The sequence below is a fragment of the Thermobia domestica genome, chromosome 1 (genome assembly GCF_964235325.1).
Source record: "Thermobia domestica chromosome 1, izTheDome1.hap1.1, whole genome shotgun sequence".
In the NCBI taxonomy this organism is placed as follows: Eukaryota; Metazoa; Arthropoda; class Insecta; order Zygentoma; family Lepismatidae; genus Thermobia; species Thermobia domestica.
The window spans coordinates 203,155,513-203,177,891 of record NC_137454.1 but is presented as its reverse complement, the minus strand read 5'-3'; the positions used below and the strand labels follow the sequence as shown (position 1 = coordinate 203,177,891).

The following is a 22,379-nucleotide window of genomic DNA, read 5'->3' as shown; positions in this document are numbered from 1 at the left end:
CATTGAGAGATACAATACATCAAACTAGATTTCGTATGTGGACCATGGGCTTTAGGAAGTACAGGGAATCGTCGAGGCCTTTTGGTGACAAAGCTGTTGCAAATTATACAACCTTGATTTCATGGAATCACTCCCGGATTATCTGTTCCGTGAGTTCCATTCTATCCTAGATAGTTGTCTATTGAGTCTGCTGCTGATATTGACCCAAAACTGTACAATTGGATTCATGTCAGATGAGTTTGGAGGCCACATGAGTCTTTGAATAGTCATATTCTTGCACCACGTATTAACGATTTTCGCTGGGTGACATTAAACATTAACGTCCTGGAAAACGAAGTAGTCCATATCTTCTTCAGGAAAGTTATCTTTAGCTGTTGCAAGAATTTTACGTACCAGAATTTGAAGACTTTTTTGTGCATCAAATGACTCTTCACATATCCATTGTTCTGACGTCTTTGGCGGTGAAGCAAACCCATACCATCACTCAGTAACTGAATATTTGCATCTCTTAAATAAAATCCGTATCAAGTTCCTCGCTCATTCGTATCCACAACTTCACACCACTATCGTTTCCCACTATTCTAAACTTTTTTCAACGGAGAAAACAACATGCTTTCAGTTGTCTTAAGTCCAAGTAGCATATCACCTCACAAACCTACGTGTTGAAGTCTTCTGTGTTTTTGTCAGTTTCTACTTTTCACGCGGTTTCTTTGTAATATCCTCTTCATACAGTTAAGACAATATACAGCCGTACGAGTAACTACAGTTCCAAGATCATCTCAAATTATGGAAACGATTTTTGGGGAAGTCATTCGTTAATTATGCAGTGCTATTGATTTTATTTGGCGATCTGCTCTGGGTGATGCCTTCTTTTTTCTATCACACTGTTGACAAAGGGATGATTTCTTATACTATTTTTGCTTGTGAATTACTCTTGCTGCCATCGAATGGTGGATTTTGAGTATTCCAGCCGTCTCCCTTAGAGATGTAACTTAGCTGTGCAAAGCAGGAATTATGTCTTGTTCACGTGGCGACAAGTTACATTTCTTACCCATCATACTTGTTTACGGTCCACATGTAGCAACATTTTCATACAAAAACAATGCTGCACAACTACAATATTGCCACTTGACACTGTTCAACAATGACAAAGCAGAGAACAATCACAAAATGCTAATTACCTGGGCCTACACATCAGAAAATGCAATGCAGAATTCTCACTCCAATAACTTACGAGACGCTCTGAGGTGCCATCTGGAGAGAATATTACTGATACATAAATAATTAGTAAGCACCGTTGTACACCATAAGTGTCACAAATAATGCAAATGAACTATCACACTCATGATTTCCTTCTATTCCTCTTCTAGCCGGCTGCAACTATGGTTTTCTGTATAAGTTACCTTGAGAATTGACGTATCGCTATTTTTTCTTTACAGAGTGTAATTGCTTTAATGCTTTACACTTGATATCCTTTCAAAATAATTGGTACTTACTAGGAATCATACGACTACAAACGTAAAAAATAACTATGATAGATCGTCTTCAGTAATAATAATAAAGTAGTTTGTCCTTTAGTCCTTGTGAAAGAAAATATTCCTGTCCGTTTAGCCAAAATTGAAAGAATACGTTAAAAAAAAAATAACGAAGATAAAAGAGCTAATGTAGAGGAGAGAGGAGTCGCTAAAATTAATTTTCTTTAACGAGGACGATTACGAAAGATCACTTACTGATTGAAATCCAGATTATTTTCCAATAGAGTAACTTCCAATAAACCTTTTGTTATTGTTAATTATTCCATATCGGACTCCCGAAGAAAACTCATCGAAACAACTTATTGACCGTGCCAATAGCGACTACTCTCAATCATGACTCCGTTTTCTTTCATTTAGAAATAGGAAAGAAAGAGAAGAAAGTAGAAGGGTAAAAGAAGGAGGTAGGTAAAGAAGAAAGAAAAGAGATAGGGTATTTTAATGAGAAACAGATTACTGGATAATTCCGGAAATATAGTAAAAGGTCGGGAGAGTCGTTGAAAGACGAATCATTCTAAATGTTATTAACGACTAATCAATTTTGGAATGCTTCGGAATAGACACATGTTCCCTCATACCACCCAGACCTAGCTCCAGGCACCACGATCATGGGGTTGCCCAGACCTAGACCTGGAAATGAGAAAAGTGAAATTTAATTCTTTGTAAAGTTATTCCGACCTGTGACTGATAACTATCCAGCATCTGAACTCTGTCCTCTAGGATCGACCACACATATGAATTAGCCAAGGAAAAAAAAAAAATCAAACTTATCAACTCAATATAAATTTATGTATCGCATCAATAAAAGTCTCAACTTCCTGGAAGAAAGATGTCGTATTTAGGCTTATCCTGCTATTTTTGCTTCACTCCTCGAGCCGATTTAAACCATTAGTGACGGTCCTTCATGACCTAGGTTATTTACCTTAACACATATATATTAAAACATGACACATATATTACAGACGTTAATATGACAAATGATATCACTAAAATTACTTATATTAAATCTATCATGCATTCACACGCTCACTCACTCAGGACAGTGTATCTATGTTTAAAGGAAACCAACTAACTACAAAGGTACAAATAGTTTATTACATTCATAGTGAAAAAAAAGGACAAAACAAATAATTATGAGGAAAATATTAAACGCACAAGTTCTTGGTTATATATTAATAGAGTACATAGTGTTATATTTTAGTAATTTTTTATATATTCAATCATATTGACAAATGAAAAAGAAAGGGAAAAAAAATAATTACATATATTGTATCTTAGGCATGCTAAATCAAAATTATGATTTGCGACATACGCAAAGGAAAAAACTTATTTCACTTAAAAAAAAAAAATATGAACAAAGAGGAAAGAAAAAAAACTTTTAGGTGTATTAGAACTTATATGAGTCTCTACCTCACGTCGAGATATTAAAATATCAATAATTTCGAGCGTCCAAATCACAACTCACGCACTAGTCGTAGTGTCCAAAACGTTTCGCTCCATTTAACTTAGTTTGTGGTCATTTATATATATCTCTATATGTATATATATATATCTATTGGTTTACAAAACCATTCGTCGTCTATATTTGGTTTGTAACTGGTAACAGTTTATATCTGCAATCGCACACTGCTACGTCTATACCCATCTAGGGATTTCGAGAAAATAACTTTCACTAGAGGAGGTTTCTCCTCTTAGACGGTCTATTTCCAAATTTATTAATCGAATAATTTCAAGTTATTTATCCAACACTGGGACACTTCACGAGACCTTTCATTAGGATCACTTTCGTATATGTTTATACATGGTTCGGATTAAAAAAAAAAAAAAAATGATCTTCCACAGGTGTACGGAGTATGATGGTTCAAATTGAGGATAAAAAAAAAAACTGGTCAAGTCACAGGATACACATGAAGGTGAGACGGATTCAAGGTGCACTTTCCACAATGGTTTTAGGTTAATTGCTCAGGGATAATATTTGTTATGATGGGGGTTACGTTTAGACCTGCCGATATTTTTTCAATGCATGCCATTATATAAGTACAGAGGTTATCACTTACATTGATTCAGAAGAAAAGGAAAATTATTTAAGTGCACGGCGGTATTCTTAACAAAATCTACATTCTTAAATTCGTCGGAAGACTTCTGGTAAACTATAGCAACCAATACACGTTTTTTAGGGGGACTGACACGAGCGCTCTTACATATATTCATAATACATTTAATATCATACTTTTACTTTAACATCATATTCACATACTAATTACACATACATTTCGAAGTATTTATTTCTCTCTATATATATATATTTATAATAAATGCGCACACATTTAAATTAATCACCCCAACAATAAAATTTTTCAAGGTTGCAAACATTGTCCCAAAACAAATGACTTCCGACATTACATATGAAAAAAGAAAATCGCTTTTCTACCTGATACCGCGCATCTATAAATTTTTAACTTTTATATAATCAATTCGTATTTAAATCATGAAGGAAAAAAAAACTTTGGAAGGCAGGCACGTAACACAGAGCATTTCTAGATATAACTAGGTAAATCAAGATACAATTTCTGGGCCCAGGTTAACTACAAAGTAATTGAAAACCAAAACAGAAAGGAAAGTGACCAACGGATTAAAAAAAAACTTAAGAGGAACGACGGTGAAAGAACGTAATCGAAGTGTCGTCAAATACTAAGTCTTTGTTCATTTCAGCGATAGGTCAAAATGTGATGGAGGACCCGATCATTATCTACTCCATTCATGAATCGTGTCTTGCAACGTCTCAGCTGGTAATTTCAGATCAGAGTTGTACGTTAAATAAATCGTAAGTAACAAGTTCGAAATCTTGGGGGGGGGGGGAGGTTGAAAAAATTAAAAAAAATATATAAATCTCGAAGTAAGAAGGAAGAAAGAGACAAGAGAGAGAAAGCGGCGCCAACGAAAGAAGAAAGATTAAAGTACTACTCACTACACAGAAGAGTGATCGAATTTAAATATATAACAACTCATAGCCAAAATATTCACATATGCCGAAAAAGGGTGGTTTACTTAAATACGTAAACTAAGAGGGAGTCCCTGCTGCCAAGGATGCAAGTTCTGTGTCCATCAGATCCCAATCCCACAAGAATTTGCTTGTAAGATTGAAATCCGATCCCCGTATCCGGCCCAGACCAGCAGGATAAAAGGAGAGGGGGAAGGGACCAGGTAACTGCGTCCCCAATTTTGAAATCTCTAAGTAAAAAAAAATATTCGACCCCTTAGAAAAACTAAGAAGGTTCGAGGACAGTAATGAAACTAGAATAGAAGTATTATCTAAGATATCCCTAACTAATGATTTGCCGAAATAAAAAAAAAAAATTAAATAAACTGAATTTTGGATCGGTGATTTCTATGCCAAACCTCACCGATAGCTACCCCGCGCAGACACGCCACAGTCTGGGATGTCGTTAATTTCCCTCGTCTAATTAAACTAAGAAAAGAAATGAAAATACTTAAAGGGACTAGGGGTCGACATCCGGGTACGCGAAAATAAATTTCAATAACTAATTGTTTTGATTCTGTACCCAGTCAGAGCTGTCGCCTCCATGAACATTGTAAGCTAGCCTGAGTAGGTAACGTGAAGAAAAAAAAAAAAATCTCACGGAGTGGTACATTCTATTTTTAAAACCGACCAGAAGATATGATTCACTACAGCCCTGTTGTCTAACTACTATTGTCTTTTCATAATTTATTATTCAACATGTCTAGTCAGCGATTATATGATGCTACCCATTCTATCAGATGGTATTACTATGGTTGATTATTATTATGACACATAAACTACAAAGTATTACCGTAGTCCGACTATATATCGCCCTCCGGTCCGCGTGATATTATGGTGCAGGGGTCAGAACCTGAGATGTTTGTAGTTACACGTATCTATTCAATATCTATATATCAACACGCGGCGAAGTATTCACTGGGCTACTATATATTTAACTATATGGGTGTCCTATATTCTATATTCATTTACTACAATATTCATATACTTATTAATATTCATATTCACATTAATATTCATTTGCCACGACGCTATATTCTACAAACACCCTGTTTCCTCTATCTACGCCCAGCCTATTTACACATTTCATCATAATACTTTAAAATCTATAATCACTACAAACATTTTCCCATTCCGATCACCGCACGACAACCTCACTCGAACCCAAGACTCTTTTACCACACACACAATACTATGTAATACCTGGTAGCTTTATTAAGAACGAAAGAAAAAAAATCCTATGTATGTTCACTGAAAATAGAATTATCTGCGATAATGTCTAATGTTTATAAAATTCTGCATCAACAATGAAATTCTACAGCCACGAAGAAAAATGGACATTTAATATATTTTCAAAGCGAAGAACTAGCATCATATCGCCCGACTTCTGTTAAAAATTTACGTATTGTTTATTTATTTAAATATTTAGATTTCTAGACTATGCAGAATGTTGAAACTTTCAGAATATATTAATTTTGGGTCACTTGACCTAACTGTACATTCATATGGGCTGTGAATTATACCTTCTAGGTTTTATTTCGGAAAGAAAGGTCAATTTCATGAAAACTAAATCACTAAGCACCTCGACGGAAGAATGGCGGTTAGTACTGACTTTTGACACTAGGGCTAGCGACGATATAATCAACCCTTGAACAACGGAATGTGACCTTGTACACGGAATTATTATACTATATTACGTTCACTTAATGACGGAGTAATAAAAATTTATCGCATAGTAAATACTACACTGTCCAACACACTCTTTCATCACTTAATTATCACTATCACTGATACTACATTACAAATATACACATACTACTCGAACTACAAGACACATCATGCCACATTCATACTACACACTACATTAATACATGTTATACTAATAAATATACACAGAAATCATTCCGATTTTACCATGTTAAATCGGCTCTATGAAAGGTAACGAAAGGAAAGAAATGAACAGGGCCAACTGGCCCTTATATTTACTAAATCATATTCTTTACTCGACCTATTTAATCGATGCCCTGAGAGGACATATCGGAGTATTAGCTAGCAATAGGACCCCTGCCCTGAAGGGGCAGGAACCCGGAACAAACTGAATGTTCAACTCATCCCGCTGGAAGCCGTACTCCCAATTTGGGAGTCAGATAGGAGCCCTTACTGAAATTTACACGTGCATTGTGATTACTGGACTGACTACCACAAAATTAAATACCGCCATGTTACTAATAAATAAATACAAAAAGAAATCACATCCACTACATACACGAACACAAACGGTAGTGAGGCAGGCCTTACGTAACTAGAAAAGGAATAATTTTAAGGATAAGAATATTTTAAGGGAGAAAACACCACTCCTCCGAAACTGTTTATAGATTCCTAAGAAAACTCGCAAACTGATGCACTTTACAAAGCCTGTCCATAACTAACAATATCTGCACAACATGGCGTCATCTATTTTTTATTTCTTCAGTCCGGTTTTTACTATGAAAAACTAACAAATTATGGCTCCGTAGCTTCCTGCTTGGTAGTTATTCGACTATTATATCAGTTTTACCTTTTACTGCAGTTTTCTCACTCCGTTTCAACGTTTTTGCTGGGAAGATCCAAATCTAGCTGTTGTCAGCAAGATTTTTCGGCTTGGAATGGAATAATTGCGCCCTAATATCATAGCGTGGGTTTATCAGCCAATCAAAACTAAGCATTTTGGCGGTGGGGCTTTGAAACGAATAAAATTTGGTAGAATCTGGATTAAACTAGATTTTAGAAGGACCTAGGTATCTAAAAGAGAGGTGAAGGGTGGTCCTGAAAATTCTGTCGAATTTTAGATTGGTTATTTGATCTGGAAAGTTCCGTCCAATAGTGGATCTATATTTTCGGATAGCACTGACACCGTAAGAATTGTAATAATCCATATACACATCCATATACAAGACTTATAACTAATTTAAAATATAAATAAAGATATTGATTCCCAAAACTATCATTCCCAATGAATTTTTTACAGTTTTTTCATGTTAATTTGAAATAGAATAACAAATAAAATTACGAATTATATGAACAGCCAGAAATTTTTTGTGCAAAAAATTTCGGGCACCCTCCTATTAAAAACATAATTTCATTAGACTGTAATGGCACATTACACTTGTGTAATAGGGAGATTATATAAGGAAGGGTAAAAGAAAATAGTTACGTGAAGAAGTCACAAATTACGAAATTAAATTAGAATGAACGAGAAAATATAGTGGTAGGATGGACTGGACGAGAGAGAGATTCAAGTAAATAAAAATAATTAACGATAAGAAAATAACTTAGATAATAATTAACCTTAAGGTAGTGTAAAAGTTTTGTCTAAAGTGGAATTATAATGAATAGTTTGTTAGAGTACGACCAAGTGTAGAACCTAAGTTTAGATATAATTACCTCTGCACTAATTGTTCAGCAAGGAACTTTTCTTTTTTTTGTGTGTGTGTCTTTAATAGTTGTGTAAAAATTTAGACGAAATGTGATACTAGAACTCCTCGAGGGAGGGAATCCCAAATTTCTATCATGTTCAAATGCTGGGTATTTATTATTCGTAGTATTTCCTTGTCTTCGTTATCTGCAGTGCATTAACCAAAATAAGTAAAATTGCGAAGTCAGAGTGTCTATCGGTCAAGAAAGTCAGAAAAAGTCACGAAATCAGAAAACGGTCATGAAAGTCAAGAAAAAGTCACTAAATTTAGCTTTTGGATCACGATTTTTTTTTTTTTTTTTTTTTTTTTTTTTTTTTATCTGTACAAATATAAGTATAGACTGGAAATTTTTGTTCTATAAAACGCCAAAATTCACCACCAAAATGTATATGGTCGGCTTTAGACGCTACCAAATCGCAAGCATGAAAATTCGGCGCAATTCGCACTCAAATTCACTCTTGAAAATGTTACTAAATTTTATGGTTTGGGACAGAAAAGGTCACGAAAAAATCACGAATTTCATTTTGGAATTTTAGTAGACACCCTGGAAGTTCCTATATAACCGTGAAACCGTGAATAAGCGTGAACTTCGTATACCATGAAAAACTGGAATAAACTGTGAATTTCATTCGTTATCAAACCTTCTCGTACAAAGAAACTTAATAGAAGCCGTACTGAGCGAATTTAGTGTTGTTTGTGATCGGTACGAGGGCTGCTATATATATTTCTGGCCTAATAATGAAAATACGAATATTTATCAACGAAAATGGTTTTATTGTTTTTCAAAATATTCTCCATCAAGATTTATACACTTTTGCATGCGCTCAAACCAATTTTCGAAGCACTTTTTCCACTCCGATTGAGACACCTCCAAAACATGGTTTTTGAATGCTTCAACAGCATTTTCTGGCGACGAAAATCGTTGACCACGCATTTTTTTCTTGATGTGTGGGAATAAAAAGAAGTCATTGGGTGCCAAGTCAGGGCTGTACGGCGGATGACCCATCACTTCGACGTTTTGGCCGGTCAAAAATGCGCTGGTTTGAGCCGATGTGTGAGAGCTCGCATTGTCATGGTGCACAATGATTCGTCTTCTCTTGTTCATTTTTCGAATTTCTCCGAAGACTTCAGGCAAACAAATGGTGGTGTACCACTCAGAATTGACCGTCCTACGTTGCTCAAGCGGAACAGTCGCCACATGACCAGTTATGCCGAAGAAACAGGCGACCATTTGCTTCGAAGTGCTTCTTCCACGAACAACTTTCGTTGGATTTGGCTCGTCTTGGAAGACCCACACGGTCGATTGCTGTTTTGTTTCGGGCTCATACGCATAGATCCATGATTCGTCACCTGTGACGATCTTATAAACGTCTTTTGAAGCACCGCGATCGTATTTTTTCAGCATTTCTTTACACCAATCCACACGAGCTTTCTTTTGAGCGATTGTCAAATTGTGCGGGATCCAACGAGAACAAACCTTTTTTACGGCCAGGTGTTCATGCAATATCGAATGTATGCTGGTGGAAGAAATGCCTAGGCATGCCTCTATCTCACGGTAAGTCACATGACGGTCTTGCATTATCAGTTCACGTACGGCATCGATGTTTTCTGGCACAACGGCTGTTTTTGGACGACCTTCACGGAATTCGTCTTTGAGCGAGCGTCGGCCACGATTGAATTCGTTGTACCAGTTTTTCACAGTGCTATAGGATGGTGCTTCGTCGCCATACAAAGATTTAAGTTCATCGATGCACTCTTGTCGTGATAATCCACGTCGAAAGTTGTGAAAAATGATCGCACGAAAATGTTCACGAGTTAATTCCATTTTTTTGCCAAGTTGATTTCTTCAAGTACCTGTAAAAGAAAAAAAAATTGTCGTAAGTCAAAAAGTTCTGAGTACATTTATGCTACAAAATGTCAAACTTTCCAATGGAAATGTCAGATTGCACCTGGCAACACTTAGTGTTGCCTAGGCCAGAAATATATATAGCAACCCTCGTAAAGATTAGTTTTATAAACTTTCTGTTCGCGAAATTGAAAGTTTTTGAACCTTGAAAATGATGAAAAAGTCGTGAATTGGATTATTTGGTTCGAGCGGGAACCTTGAATTAAAGCAAACAAAGAAAACTTTCAGTGTACGTTATGTTGTAAGTCTTCAAATGCTTATACTAGAGAAACCACTAATGTTACTGATTTTTTTTTTCTTCAGTGACGTTTGAAGACAAGAGGAAAGAGAACTTTGAAAAGGGTCAGGCAGAGTTAGAAAGACGACGGAAAGCTTTGCTGGAGATTCAAAGGAAAGAACAAGAGGAGAGAGAGCGGAAAGAAAGGGAAGAACAAGAAAAGCGGGAAAAGATCCGGTACAGTTCTTGTAGATGTACTTATATTATGTTAAAGTGAATGATAAGTATAATATTCATTCAAGGTGCAAATAATTACTACTGACAATCTCATCGGGTCAATTTATTTCAAGTAATCCAGATGTGAAGTGAGTATTTTACTCAGCCATTTTAGAAATTTGTCGTTTTTGTATTCTGTGCTTATGGTTTTTGTTTATTTGTTGTTTATTTTCTATGTTTATTTTCTATGTCTCCCTTCCTAAATATAGCATTATTGTGCCATGGGAGTCGGCATTTTTAACATTTGTTAGCGTTCATGCGAAATGAAATACTGGATGATAGTAGAGTTGGAAAAACTATTATATTTTAAGCAAGTTAGCAAGTTTTAGGCTATGATCTAATGATAAGATTGACCTTAAGAGCATGACTCACTAAAAATAATACAAAATTTACCATTCTTGTCTTGCTTGTCTATTCATAAGTGAACTGAGATAATGAAATACAACTTGCCACGGTTATAGATAATGTTATTCTACAACAGAAAATATGAGCCCGAAAGATTTTCAGTGTTGCCATCCATAGAACTAACACTGTTGCCAGAAAAACAACGCCCCAGAAATCTAAGTTAAGGCAGCGACTAGAGGAACGATCTCAACTGCATTTGGTTATGTATCATGTTGTTTTGGTTCCTGTGAACTACTTTTTAAATAACATTCTTATTTAGTTTTAATAACTGTATGCAAAACTATTTTGCTTATTACAAACTAAATAAACTATTATTTAAAAAGTAGTTCATAGGAAACCAAAACAACATGATACGTAACCAAATGCAATTGAGTTCGTTCCTCTACTCTCTGCCTTAACTCAAATTTAAGGGGTGTTGTTATTCTGACAACACTGTAATTCATATGGATGGTAACACTGAATATTCTTCAGGTTCATATTTTTTGTTGCAGAATAACATTATCTATGACTGTGGCAAGATGCATTTCATCATCTTAGTTTACTTACGAAAAACAAGCAAAAGAAAAATGGTAAATTTTGTATTATTTTTAGTAAGGCAGGCTCTTGATTTCTCCTTCCGTATTGGTAATTCCAAAATTTAAACCTAAAATAGACCTCCAAAATGTTATAATAACTATTTTTCATAATAAGGAGGACGAGTATTAAGACTGACGTGGTATTGAGTCATGGTATGACTATTCATACGAAAATAGTTTGCTTTTATTTTTTTTTCTTTTCTTCTAGACAAGAATGGGGCAAAAATTTCGCACATACTAGTTGTAAGCTCTATACAATAAATCATTAAGCAAAAACTCAATTTTTATATTCCATATAGACCAGAGCTAAAAACACAGGGAATTGATTATATATATATATATATATATATATATATATATATATATATATATATATACAGATGGTGATCAGAAAAATGGAAACACCTGTAGTTGGCAACACGTCAGATGTATGGGTTGGCAATGGTGTCGTGGCGCCCGCAGCGCCGGACCGCTGGTGGTGGTGTGTTAGGTCGGTCTCCATACTACATCAGGCGCAGTGGAACAGCAGTGTCCAGTGGCTGCAGCAGACGGAGGTAGTGTAAAATGGGAGACCTCTCAGATTTTGAAAGAGGGCAAATTGTTGGTGTGCAGTTATGTTTAGTGAGTGTGACGGCAGTGGCTCCTGTGTTAGGTGTGTCGCGTGGAACAGTGTCGAAGGTGATGACGGCCTGCACAACACACGGGAAAACCACATCGGGGAAGCGGAACAGTGGGCGGAAGAAAATCATGAGTGACAAGTCACTCTGCGTATTAAAGCGCATTGTCACGCAGAACCGTCGTGCCACTGCGGAACAAGTGACGGAGGAACTCAATCAGAACCTCCCCCACCCTGTTTCGACAATCACAGTCCGCCGTGAATTACATGACATGAACTTACGGGGTCGTGTTGCACGGGCCAAACCGCTCATCAGGGACCATAACGCTTTCGCACCCCGCAAATGGTGCCGCGACCATGCAACTTGGACCGTTGAGGACTGAAAACGTGTGATATAGTCGGATGAGTCATCCTTCACCCTATTCCCAACCACGGGCCGTGTTTATGTGTGGAGAACGCCCAAAGAAGCTTATGATCTGCAGTGTCTCCGCCCAACTGTGAAACATGGCGGCGGCTTGGTGATGCTGTGAGCCGCAATATCATGGTTTTCATTCGGTCCTGTGGTCACACTTAGCGGACAACGATTATGTCGCAATTTTAGGAGACCACTTGCATCCTATGGTCCGGATGTTGTTCCCGGACAATGACGCCATCTTCCAGGATGATAATGCACCCATTCACACAGCTGGCGTTGTTGCAGCGTGGTTTGAGGAACATCGGGATGAAATTCAACACCTCCCCTAGCGCGCCCAATCCCCAGATCTCAACATAATTGAACATATGTGGTCCGTCTTGGAAACACGACTCCGGCGATGATTTCCACCTCCATCCTCTCTCACAGAACTGGCCGATGCCCTGCACGAGGAATGGTGTAAAATTCCACTTGCTACCATTCACGACCTCTATGCCTCCATCGCACGTCGCATCAAGGCTGTTCTGAAGGCGAAAGGTGGCCTGACACCATATTAATCTGGTAAGTTGCAATTTCGTTCAGGTGTTTCCATTTTTCTGATCACCATCTATATATATATACTGTATAATCACCATTAGATTGTGTTGTCTGAGAATTTTTATCATGCTTATGATACAAGGTCCACTATTTATATTTTGAGGCTAACAATGAAAAAAACAGTAATTTGTAATTGAAAATTGATTTATTGTTTTTCGAAATATTCTATTTTATGTTCAATACACTTTGCATTCGTTCGAACCATTGGTCAAAACATTTTTTTCAATCTTCCTGAGACATCTCCATAATATGGTTTTTGAACGCATCAACGGTTTCTTTCGCCGTTGAAAATCGTTGTCCACGCAATTTATTCTTGACATTCGGGAACAAGAAATCATCGGGTGCAAAATCAGGACTGTACGGCGGATGACCCATCAATTCGATTTTTTGTGTTCAGATAGTCGGTTGTTAGACGAGATGTGTGAGAGCTCGCATTGTCTTGATGAAGAATGATCCGACGGCCCTTGTTTGTTTTCCGTATTTGACCAAAGACCTCCGACAAAAAAAAAAATTGTCGTGTACCATTCAGAGTTGACAGTTCTACGTTCCTCTTAAGGGACAGTTGCCACATGACCAGTTTTTCCAAAAAAACGCGACCATTTGTTTCGATGTGCTTCGAACGCGAACAAATTTTGTTGGATTCGGTTCATCTTGAAACACCCATACAGTCGACTGCTGTTTACGTTCCGGCTCGTATACATATATCCATGGTTCGTCACCTGTTACAATCTTATATACATCTTTTGAAGCACCGCCATTGTATTTATTGAGCATTTGTTTGCACCAATTGACGCGAGCTTCTTTTTGAGTTTTTGTCAAATTATGTGTGATCCAACGAGAACAAAGCTTTCTCACAGCTAAATGATCATGTGTTATTTTATATATGGTGGTGGAACTAATGCCTCTGGTTGCCTCAATCTTACAGTATGTCACATGACGATCTTGCAGTATTAGGTTTTGCACATCATCAATGTTTTCTTGAATAACAACTGATTTTGGACGACCTTCGCGAATTTCGTCAGTGAGCGAATAGCGGCCACGAGTAAAATCGTTATACCAGCGTTTCACCGTGGCAAAGGATGGAGCTTCATCGCCAAATGAGGAAGTAAGTTGATCGATGCATTCTTGTCTTGATAATCCACGTCGAAAATTGTAATAAACCATCGCATGAAAATTTTCACGAGATAATTCCATTTTTCTGTTGTCGCGCAATCTTCAAGTCAACGTAAAAAACAATACAAATAAAGCTATTGACAAAACATTTGAAGTACATTGTGGCAACAGTGTCAAACGTTTTCATGCAAACAAAAAATGACACCTAACTACATTGTTGCCAAGGCCCATAATATAAATAGCGGCACTCGTATCTTTTTTTCATTCATTTTTAAATTTTGAGAAAGTTGAATGGCACCCGTCCGAATGTTTCACGATTATTTTTTTTAACTACTACTTTCCCTTCTTGTCTGATGAAGCGTTTAGCAGAAGTATTTATATTGTGTGCGCCAGCCAAATTGACGTTTGATCTTAAAAAGCTGGTTTTACGGAACCAACGTTTTCTGAAACCTTGCAGACGCTATGACGTAGAATTCTACTTTGGTAAATATGTTGTATACTCTTAGGGATACGCGAATTTGTCAGCATATCGCAATATTCGCATGGTACAACTAATATCTTACCAGAGGTTTGACAATAGCGCATCGCATTCTCATTGATTAGCACCAAACGTAAATTCTGCTGCCGTGTTTTATAGTCTATTTTTCTAGTGCATGAGATTATGTTTTCACTACTTTCAGTAATTCATTTTCTATTCCCATTTAGATTTCTTTGAAATCCAGAAACTATGAATCATTCATACAGGTGTCTTTTCTGTTCCCTCTTTAGTAGTAAAATTCATTTTCCAGTTAACGACAAATCGCGAATTCGGAGAGATTATCATTCAGTATTTTTCTTTCTTTCTTGTGAGAGATGTTTTCTTTTTTAGTGGTTTATTTAATTATATATTTGTTTGTAGGCAAGAACAGGAGCGCAGGCGCCAGTTGGAGCTTGAGAGGCAGTTACAAAGGCAGAGGGAATTGGAGCAAGAGAGAGAAGAACAGCGGAGGCGTGTTCAGGAGCAAAGGGAGGCTGCCAGAAGGTAAAATATCACTTAAAACAGTCAGTTATATGGCGGTATATATATTTTTTCTCCCATCTGAAGTCTGGATAATGGGACTGGAGTGTAGGATTATATAAAGATAAGACTACATAGCTAGTGTGTCTAGTGTATTTAATGTTCAGTAACATTCAATCGAAATTGGAATATCGAAATATTATAGAAGTGCAGGCCTCTATCAGAATTTGTTTCACTTGTTCTTCAAAAAAATTATTATTATTATTATTATTATTATTAAATCATGAAAACTGTTTCCTGTCGTTTCAGGAAGTTAAATCTGTTTTCAACAGTAAATATGCATTATAAGGGCGCTATACTACATTACATTTAAAGATTTTCAGTTTTAAACTTCAATGGTGAAGTCATACTGCGTAATTTGTGTTACTATTAACATGAAATAGTGTTAACTTTTAAGGATAGTGAGAGTAAATTTGCTGACTACATATAGAAATAAACGATAATTGCCTTTTCAGTATATTTGTGCCCAAATAAACACTTTCAGAAGTGTACAGAACATTTCATTTTAAATGCACTTTTCTCCTCAACAATAACATTCAAAGGTTACCTGAATGTATGTGATGACAGAGTTATTAGAAAACAGGTAGTTCTAAAACAGAAATCTGCAAAATAGGTATATTAATTATACGTATTATTATATATAGTAGTATATACTAGATATAAACAGAAAGATACAAAATAGGTATATGGGCTTAGAATTTTTGCATAGGCTAATGCCATCATAAGAGATAGCAAAATAATATTTTAAATTGTATGAAAGAAATCCCATATTACAGCCTAAAAACTTACATAGTTTGTGAATTTTAATGGGCTTATAACATAATAACACACCGAGGCTGTGAAGAATATGACCTACAACTATTAAAATTGTAATATGAACCACGTCATATTTCTGTGTGAAGCGTTGCATTCATAGCGAGTGTAGAAACACTCACAAGTTGCTCGAATGGATTAGACATTTTCCTACTGGGCAGTTGATTTTACAAGTTTATAGATAATTATTATGATGCACTTCAATCAGAGATGCTTCAAATGCTAGACATGTATGATAACGCTTGCTGCTGTATTGCTTAACTCTTTCGAGATAGATATGGCTTATATACACACAAATCCCCAAACTTGTTGTTAAAGCTCTCCGTAAAGGCTCACTTATTCATGTTATACTTGTCCAGTTTCGCTGGGAAGTTCTCCGGCACCAACCACAGTCCAGACTTGGATCACCCAGATTTTCATCTTTCTGAACTTTGGAAACTATTAATGAGTGTCAGCGATTCAATTCGACTGAACTTCAATCCTCTATCCTCAGCGCTTAAAAACGTTCAGGAAATGGACTTTTATGAAGGAAAGGAAAAAAAAAAAAAAAAAGTATACTAGAACGAGTGCAACGAAAGAGAAATGTCTCGAGTGTCTCTCTCTCTCTCGTCGTATCATTAAGTTTCATCATTATGACATATTTTGTCGGCTGTAAATTACTGAGAACAAGACAAGTATACTTAATACTTGGCGGATTTTGTTTATTGACATAGAGATAGCTTGTCACAACGTGCTTTTCGTTGTTGTGCTATGAAGCGGTAACTAACCAGTGATTGATTGACATTGTAGCAGTGATGCTATTGTACTAGCAACTTGGATGATACATATATTGGCATAAATGAGGGCTTTCTAAGACCGCGTATTATTGCTGTTGAAAATATCAGTAGATACTACATGTTTGACCAGTTAGAAGATTTTCGTTTCGAGTTCTACCTAAAAACTTTCTGCATGGTTATAAAACCAATAAATATTCGAAGATCTCTTATCTTTTTTTTTTCAGCTAATATCTGCATATCTTTTTCAGGGAAATGGAGAGACAGAGGCAATTAGAATGGGAAAAACAGCGAAGTCAAGAACTACAGCAGCAGCGTCAGCGTGAACAAGAAAAAGTGTTGCAGTTAAAAGCTAAGAATCAGAACTTGACAATCGAGTTGTCTCAGCTGGTAAGAATTTTAAGGAATCAATAAATAAATGATTATGATTTAGTGGGGGCGTCAGCAACGAAGCTGTTCGACACCATCATGAAATTTTAAGATTGATCATCCTCTTACTATCATCATCATTCTTTTCCGCCATCACTGTCTCAAAAGAAATTTGTTACTTTGTCACGTTACCCAGAAACAGCAGAACGACATTCTCTGTGTACTTCAACTTTCTTTTTAATCTGAGGAGATATTTAGGTTAACGTATTCTGCGTATGATACATTTTGAACTTAAAAGAAGCAAAAGCTAAATTTAAACCATCTGTAAATCCATCGCGCTCAATGAGATCCCAATAAGTGTGTAGCCAATGTTGGAAAAAGGTTCGGAAGAAAGAAGATAATTGAGGGAAAAATTAAGGCGGTGTAGTTATAAAAATTAAACATTGGAAGTTATATTACTTTACCGTAACGTATTTGAAGTTTAAATATATGCCGATTAATTTCTCTTTACATACTAAAGTTATATAAAACATATAACTATAAGAAAGTTTAGACTTTCCATAGATACTATGGCCTGGACGAAGATGTCACCAGACAAGTATAGACATCGAAATTAACGGCATGTAATGCAAATACATTAAGGTAAAGTACTATAATTTCCTAATATTTATGTATAAGTGTATATTATAAAGCATGAAAATCATAATATATTAAAAGTTATTTGAATTAACAATTCAAAAGTTAATTTCTGTAAAATGCGCAGAGGATCAATATAATATAATGAAATACAATAATAATCTTCAACATGGAAGATATAATAGTTTGGTCTTCTAAGAACTACAGGCATAGTCAGTAGTAGTACAATATTAAGAAGAAATTGGACTTCATTTTAATACCTAACGAATGGAAAATATTCGTAAACAATCAGTAGCCAAGTAGAACTTACTGTGTACAAAAATATTTCATTAACATTTTCTTCTAACCACACGGTAATTTTATTTCGTATCTAATAATATTTTTCGTACTGGAGGGAATTTTAAATTTATGTGTCGGTGACTTGAACCTAGTTTTAATCCAAATTATTTGGGTCAGTATTCAACGCCACTTTTAGGATTTTGATGAGGAATATCAGCAGCTAGACTATGTAAAACATGGACGTACAGCGTTATGTGGGATCCGAATCACATGAGCACCAGGTAGGATAGTATTGAAGATGATTTTTTCGTTCTTTAGTACATTATATCTAATATTTACTCTGCCCCAAATGTGCAGGTAATTCAGGAGCAGGGGTTTATATTGCGTTTAGCATCCGTTTAATGTCCTTTGATTTTGGTTGTATAATTCTTTTAATTATATTAATTTCGGTTTGAGAACATTTTAGTTATACCAATCTAGAGTAAGTACTAAAATGAGCTTTTCCGTTAGTGCAGCTGCTAGCACTGAAGCCTTTGGTGCATGTGGTTCCGGTTCGATTCCGGTCGGAAGAGCATGAGATGCACTACGATAGTTCAAATTCCATCTTACACTGTAGGTCTACATCTGATATACCCTTGCTGCTGAGGGGATGCTAAACTTCAACAAACTAACTACTACAGTTGGTATGAACTTCCTTCTATCTACGTATCGATAATGGTTTACATAAAATATACAAGAAATATAGCATCAAAGGAGCTTTTAATATCTCCAAAATATACTGAGGAATAATTGCATAAACTATAAAAGCTTCTTTGTTAATCCTTTAATTGCAGCATCGTAACAAACCAATTCAGTTGTCCGTAGCGCTGCAGTAGTATGGATAAAAGAAACACATATCAGAATGGAAGAACACGAAAAAAAGTTTTAAACACAATGATCATCATTGTTTCAGGATTATCTGTACATTTGAGATTGAGCGTACACTATACTGATCTACTGGAAAAGCGCTATTGTTGAAGAACTACAGGTATTTAAAACATTCCTCAAAACAAGATCGACATTAAATACAAATGTACATAATTCACGAAAGAACCAATTTCAAGTCAACGATGCATACAGAGATTTTTTTTATCTGCAAGAAATTTAAGAACTATAATATTTCCTGTGAATAGTGAGGAAACATTAAAGAAATAAATTTACAATTATTAGAAAAATATATTAATTAAATCTTAAAATAATGTGCTTCATTTGGTTGTTAATATTAATTGTATTTACTGTTTTCTACTTAAGTTAACTGTTCCTGTTGAAGTGTTAAAATGGTATATAATTTCATTACATTCCTTCTCAAATAATATGCTGCTGGCGATGGAAATAAGAATATAATATACTGATAATAAGATGCTTCCAGATTGATTAATAAGATATTTAATTATTTTATGAAAGTTATTAATTAAAAGAGTGTTTGTGATATTTGTTTAACCTAATGAGAGTGATTATTTCATAGAGCAGGTTCATTTCACGATCGTCTGACACTAAAAGCACCAAGAAAGAAGGATTAGGCTATAACGGAGAAAACAAAAATGGAACGGACAAAATATGAGATTTTTATCGTATCGAAGTAGGCAGAGAGAGAGGCAGTTGGCAGACTTCATCACTAAAATGAAGCAAATTGTGTATAACGCAAATAATGTATTTCGTAGAAATATTATCGCGAGTACTCATTGGCTAGGAGAGTTCTCAAAGAATTGTTTGATGCAGTTTATTTTTGGATCAAAAGATCCAATATATTTCAATGAAAAATTTTCTTGTAGCCTTATATCTAGAGAATTACATATAGTGTCTGGCCAAACCCAAATTATCATTTAACTCAGTGTGATGTGCTTATTCCGTAAAAAGTACGAAAACTCGATTTAGAAATTGTGTGACCCCTGATCCAAAAACTAATTATTTTGTAAAATCGCAATCTTTTGATTTTTTTTTTTTTTGGATGATTCTTAACATTCTTGTTTCATACTTAATGAATAAAATGACTATATAATAATCAAAGTTCGGGACCTCGCTGTTTTTACGACAGAAGTAGAATTTGCGAAAAATTAATCTGTCTGTATTTTGAAGGTTCTGAGTTTCAGGGTGGTGATTTCTATTTTAGTAACAATTCTCCCTCATCATACCAAATCAGGACAAATTGAAGCTGTCCTGTTTCATAGCTACTTTCCCATGAGCATTGTGCTTTCTGAAGAAAGTTCTCCAGCAGAAGAGATTGAATAACGGTGTTCACACTGACCTTGAAAGTGTGCGATATGTCGAGAGAGACGGAGATCTGCTATAGCCTATTTCACAGAAGAGTCAAGGATTTTATTTTATTTTTTAAAAATTTTGTTTCTGCAGTAATTAATATTTATAATAAAAAACGATGCAACGGGAAGTTAGTTTGTATATTTAATATTACTACTATCATCATTTGTAGTCATAATTTCATGCTATGTTCACATTTTAGTACTTGATTTTTCTTTCTTCCATAATGCTAGGAAACAATTCGGACCTTATTCGGAATTGTTGCAGATTATTTAATTAAGCTTGATATTGTCATACGAGAATGGTGCAATGGCGAGTAGTTATGTTATAAATAAAACTTGTAGAAAATTTATATAAACATATTTGCTAAGATGACAGTGGAAAATGCAATCAAATTTCACAAAAGTATTCAGAAGGTACCTAGTACTTAAGCGATGTTAAACATAGAACTGCCTACAGAAGATATGAAGAATATCGCAAAGAAACAAAGCAGATTAAGAGAGAATAATATAAGATTAAGTCTGAAAAATGAAAACTATCTTTAGAAATAAAGATGATTGAGTAACGCGGGAAGGTGTTAAAACTTAAGCTTCGCAAAGAGAACAATAAACAAATGAAAAATTCAGTTGGGTTTATTGGTTGTAGATAATCAAAGAGATAGACCAAATTGTGATAGCAGTAGTGTATAATTATTATTTGGTAGTAGTGTTTTATTGTATTCCGAATACAGGAAGTTTGACTCATAAGTATTTACAATGAGAAAGGAAGGTTATACTGTATTTAAAAATTAAAAAGGAGACGTTGAACGGCTATGGGCATAGTGGAGGTGGATTGATTTTTTTTTTTTTTTTTTTTTTTTTTTAACAACCATAAGTTTGTGTTTGTGATGTTACAGGTCAGAGAAATTTATTTACTTAATCATGGAAAGTGAGGGAAATCAGTATCAGAATTTGTGTGAAACATGAATTAGGCCTCACTCTAGGAAGCTTAAAAATTACAGGAAATTTAAATTTAAACTACATAATTTTGCTGTGAAAAAATATATTGTTTTAGCTTCAAGTGCTGTGAGGATTTAACTTTTTTTTTATGTGATAATTCACAAGACCTGCAATTGTGAGCTCGTTAAATTTCATTTTTTTATTATTATTACTTTTATTGTTATGAGTAAATATCAGTAGTTTTAAATCTGCGAGTTGAATAAACTCCTGTTGCCAAATATAGATTTTTTGTAATTGGTTCGACTATCTGAGTTTTTCAATTCTCAATAATGACCATAATGTAATATTGAGTTTGTGATTTTTGTTAATTGTTTCAGAACGATAAAGTAAAAGAACTTTCACAAAAAATCAGTGAAACTCGTACAGGTGTGTCTACGGTAAAGTCAACAATCGATGGAATGAGAGCAACGCGTGACACAAAATTATCTGAAATGAATTCCCTGAAAAATCAGTTGAAGGAGCAGAATCAGAGGCTACTCACTTTGACTCAGGAGAAAGCGAAACTGGAAGCAAAGAATAAGATGAATTTGGCAAACAAACAAGGTGCAGCGGATGTCGTCATGCAAACATTCACTAATAAACAGATTACTCTCAAACAATTGAAAGATAGGTTGGAGGATCTTCAGAAAGAGGTAAGTCCGTTAACTACATTCCTTTCAATAAGTAGCAAACGTCAGATATATTTATGCTCTCTTACATCAAAACCATAAAAATAACATTGATAACAGTTCAGCGACCAAAATGATGCCCGGAACATTTTGGTCGTTTCTTATAGATTTTGGGGCGTTGAGTCCGAAAATAAAGTCAGAATTTGCCCATCAAGTCACGTTTTCCTTAATAATAATAATAAAATCATTATCCTAGAGACTCCGGATAGGGCTTTCAAAAGATTAATAGACTTTCATGTTGACAGCTCTGGCGACGTCCCTAATTGTCACAGGGACGTGAATGATACCTCATTGGGAAGCTAGTATCACTTATAGAAAGTAGATCAATTAAATCAGTGACTAGTACT

The 22,379-nt window shown here is 35.3% G+C and overlaps 1 protein-coding gene across 4 annotated transcripts in view; it reads left to right on the top strand.

Annotated features, from left to right (window-relative positions):
- Window positions 1-22,379, top strand: part of Dap160 (dynamin associated protein 160) — a 213,683-nt gene that overhangs the window by 49,888 nt on the left and 141,416 nt on the right. For all 4 annotated transcript variants that reach the window (XM_081768609.1, XM_081768600.1, XM_081768593.1 and 1 more), the window contains exons 9-12: window positions 10,237-10,387; window positions 15,043-15,165; window positions 17,039-17,177; window positions 21,682-21,996. In XM_081768609.1, coding sequence (XP_081624735.1) covers window positions 10,237-10,387; window positions 15,043-15,165; window positions 17,039-17,177; window positions 21,682-21,996 — 728 coding nt within the window. The remainder of the gene's footprint in view (window positions 1-10,236; window positions 10,388-15,042; window positions 15,166-17,038; window positions 17,178-21,681; window positions 21,997-22,379) is intronic.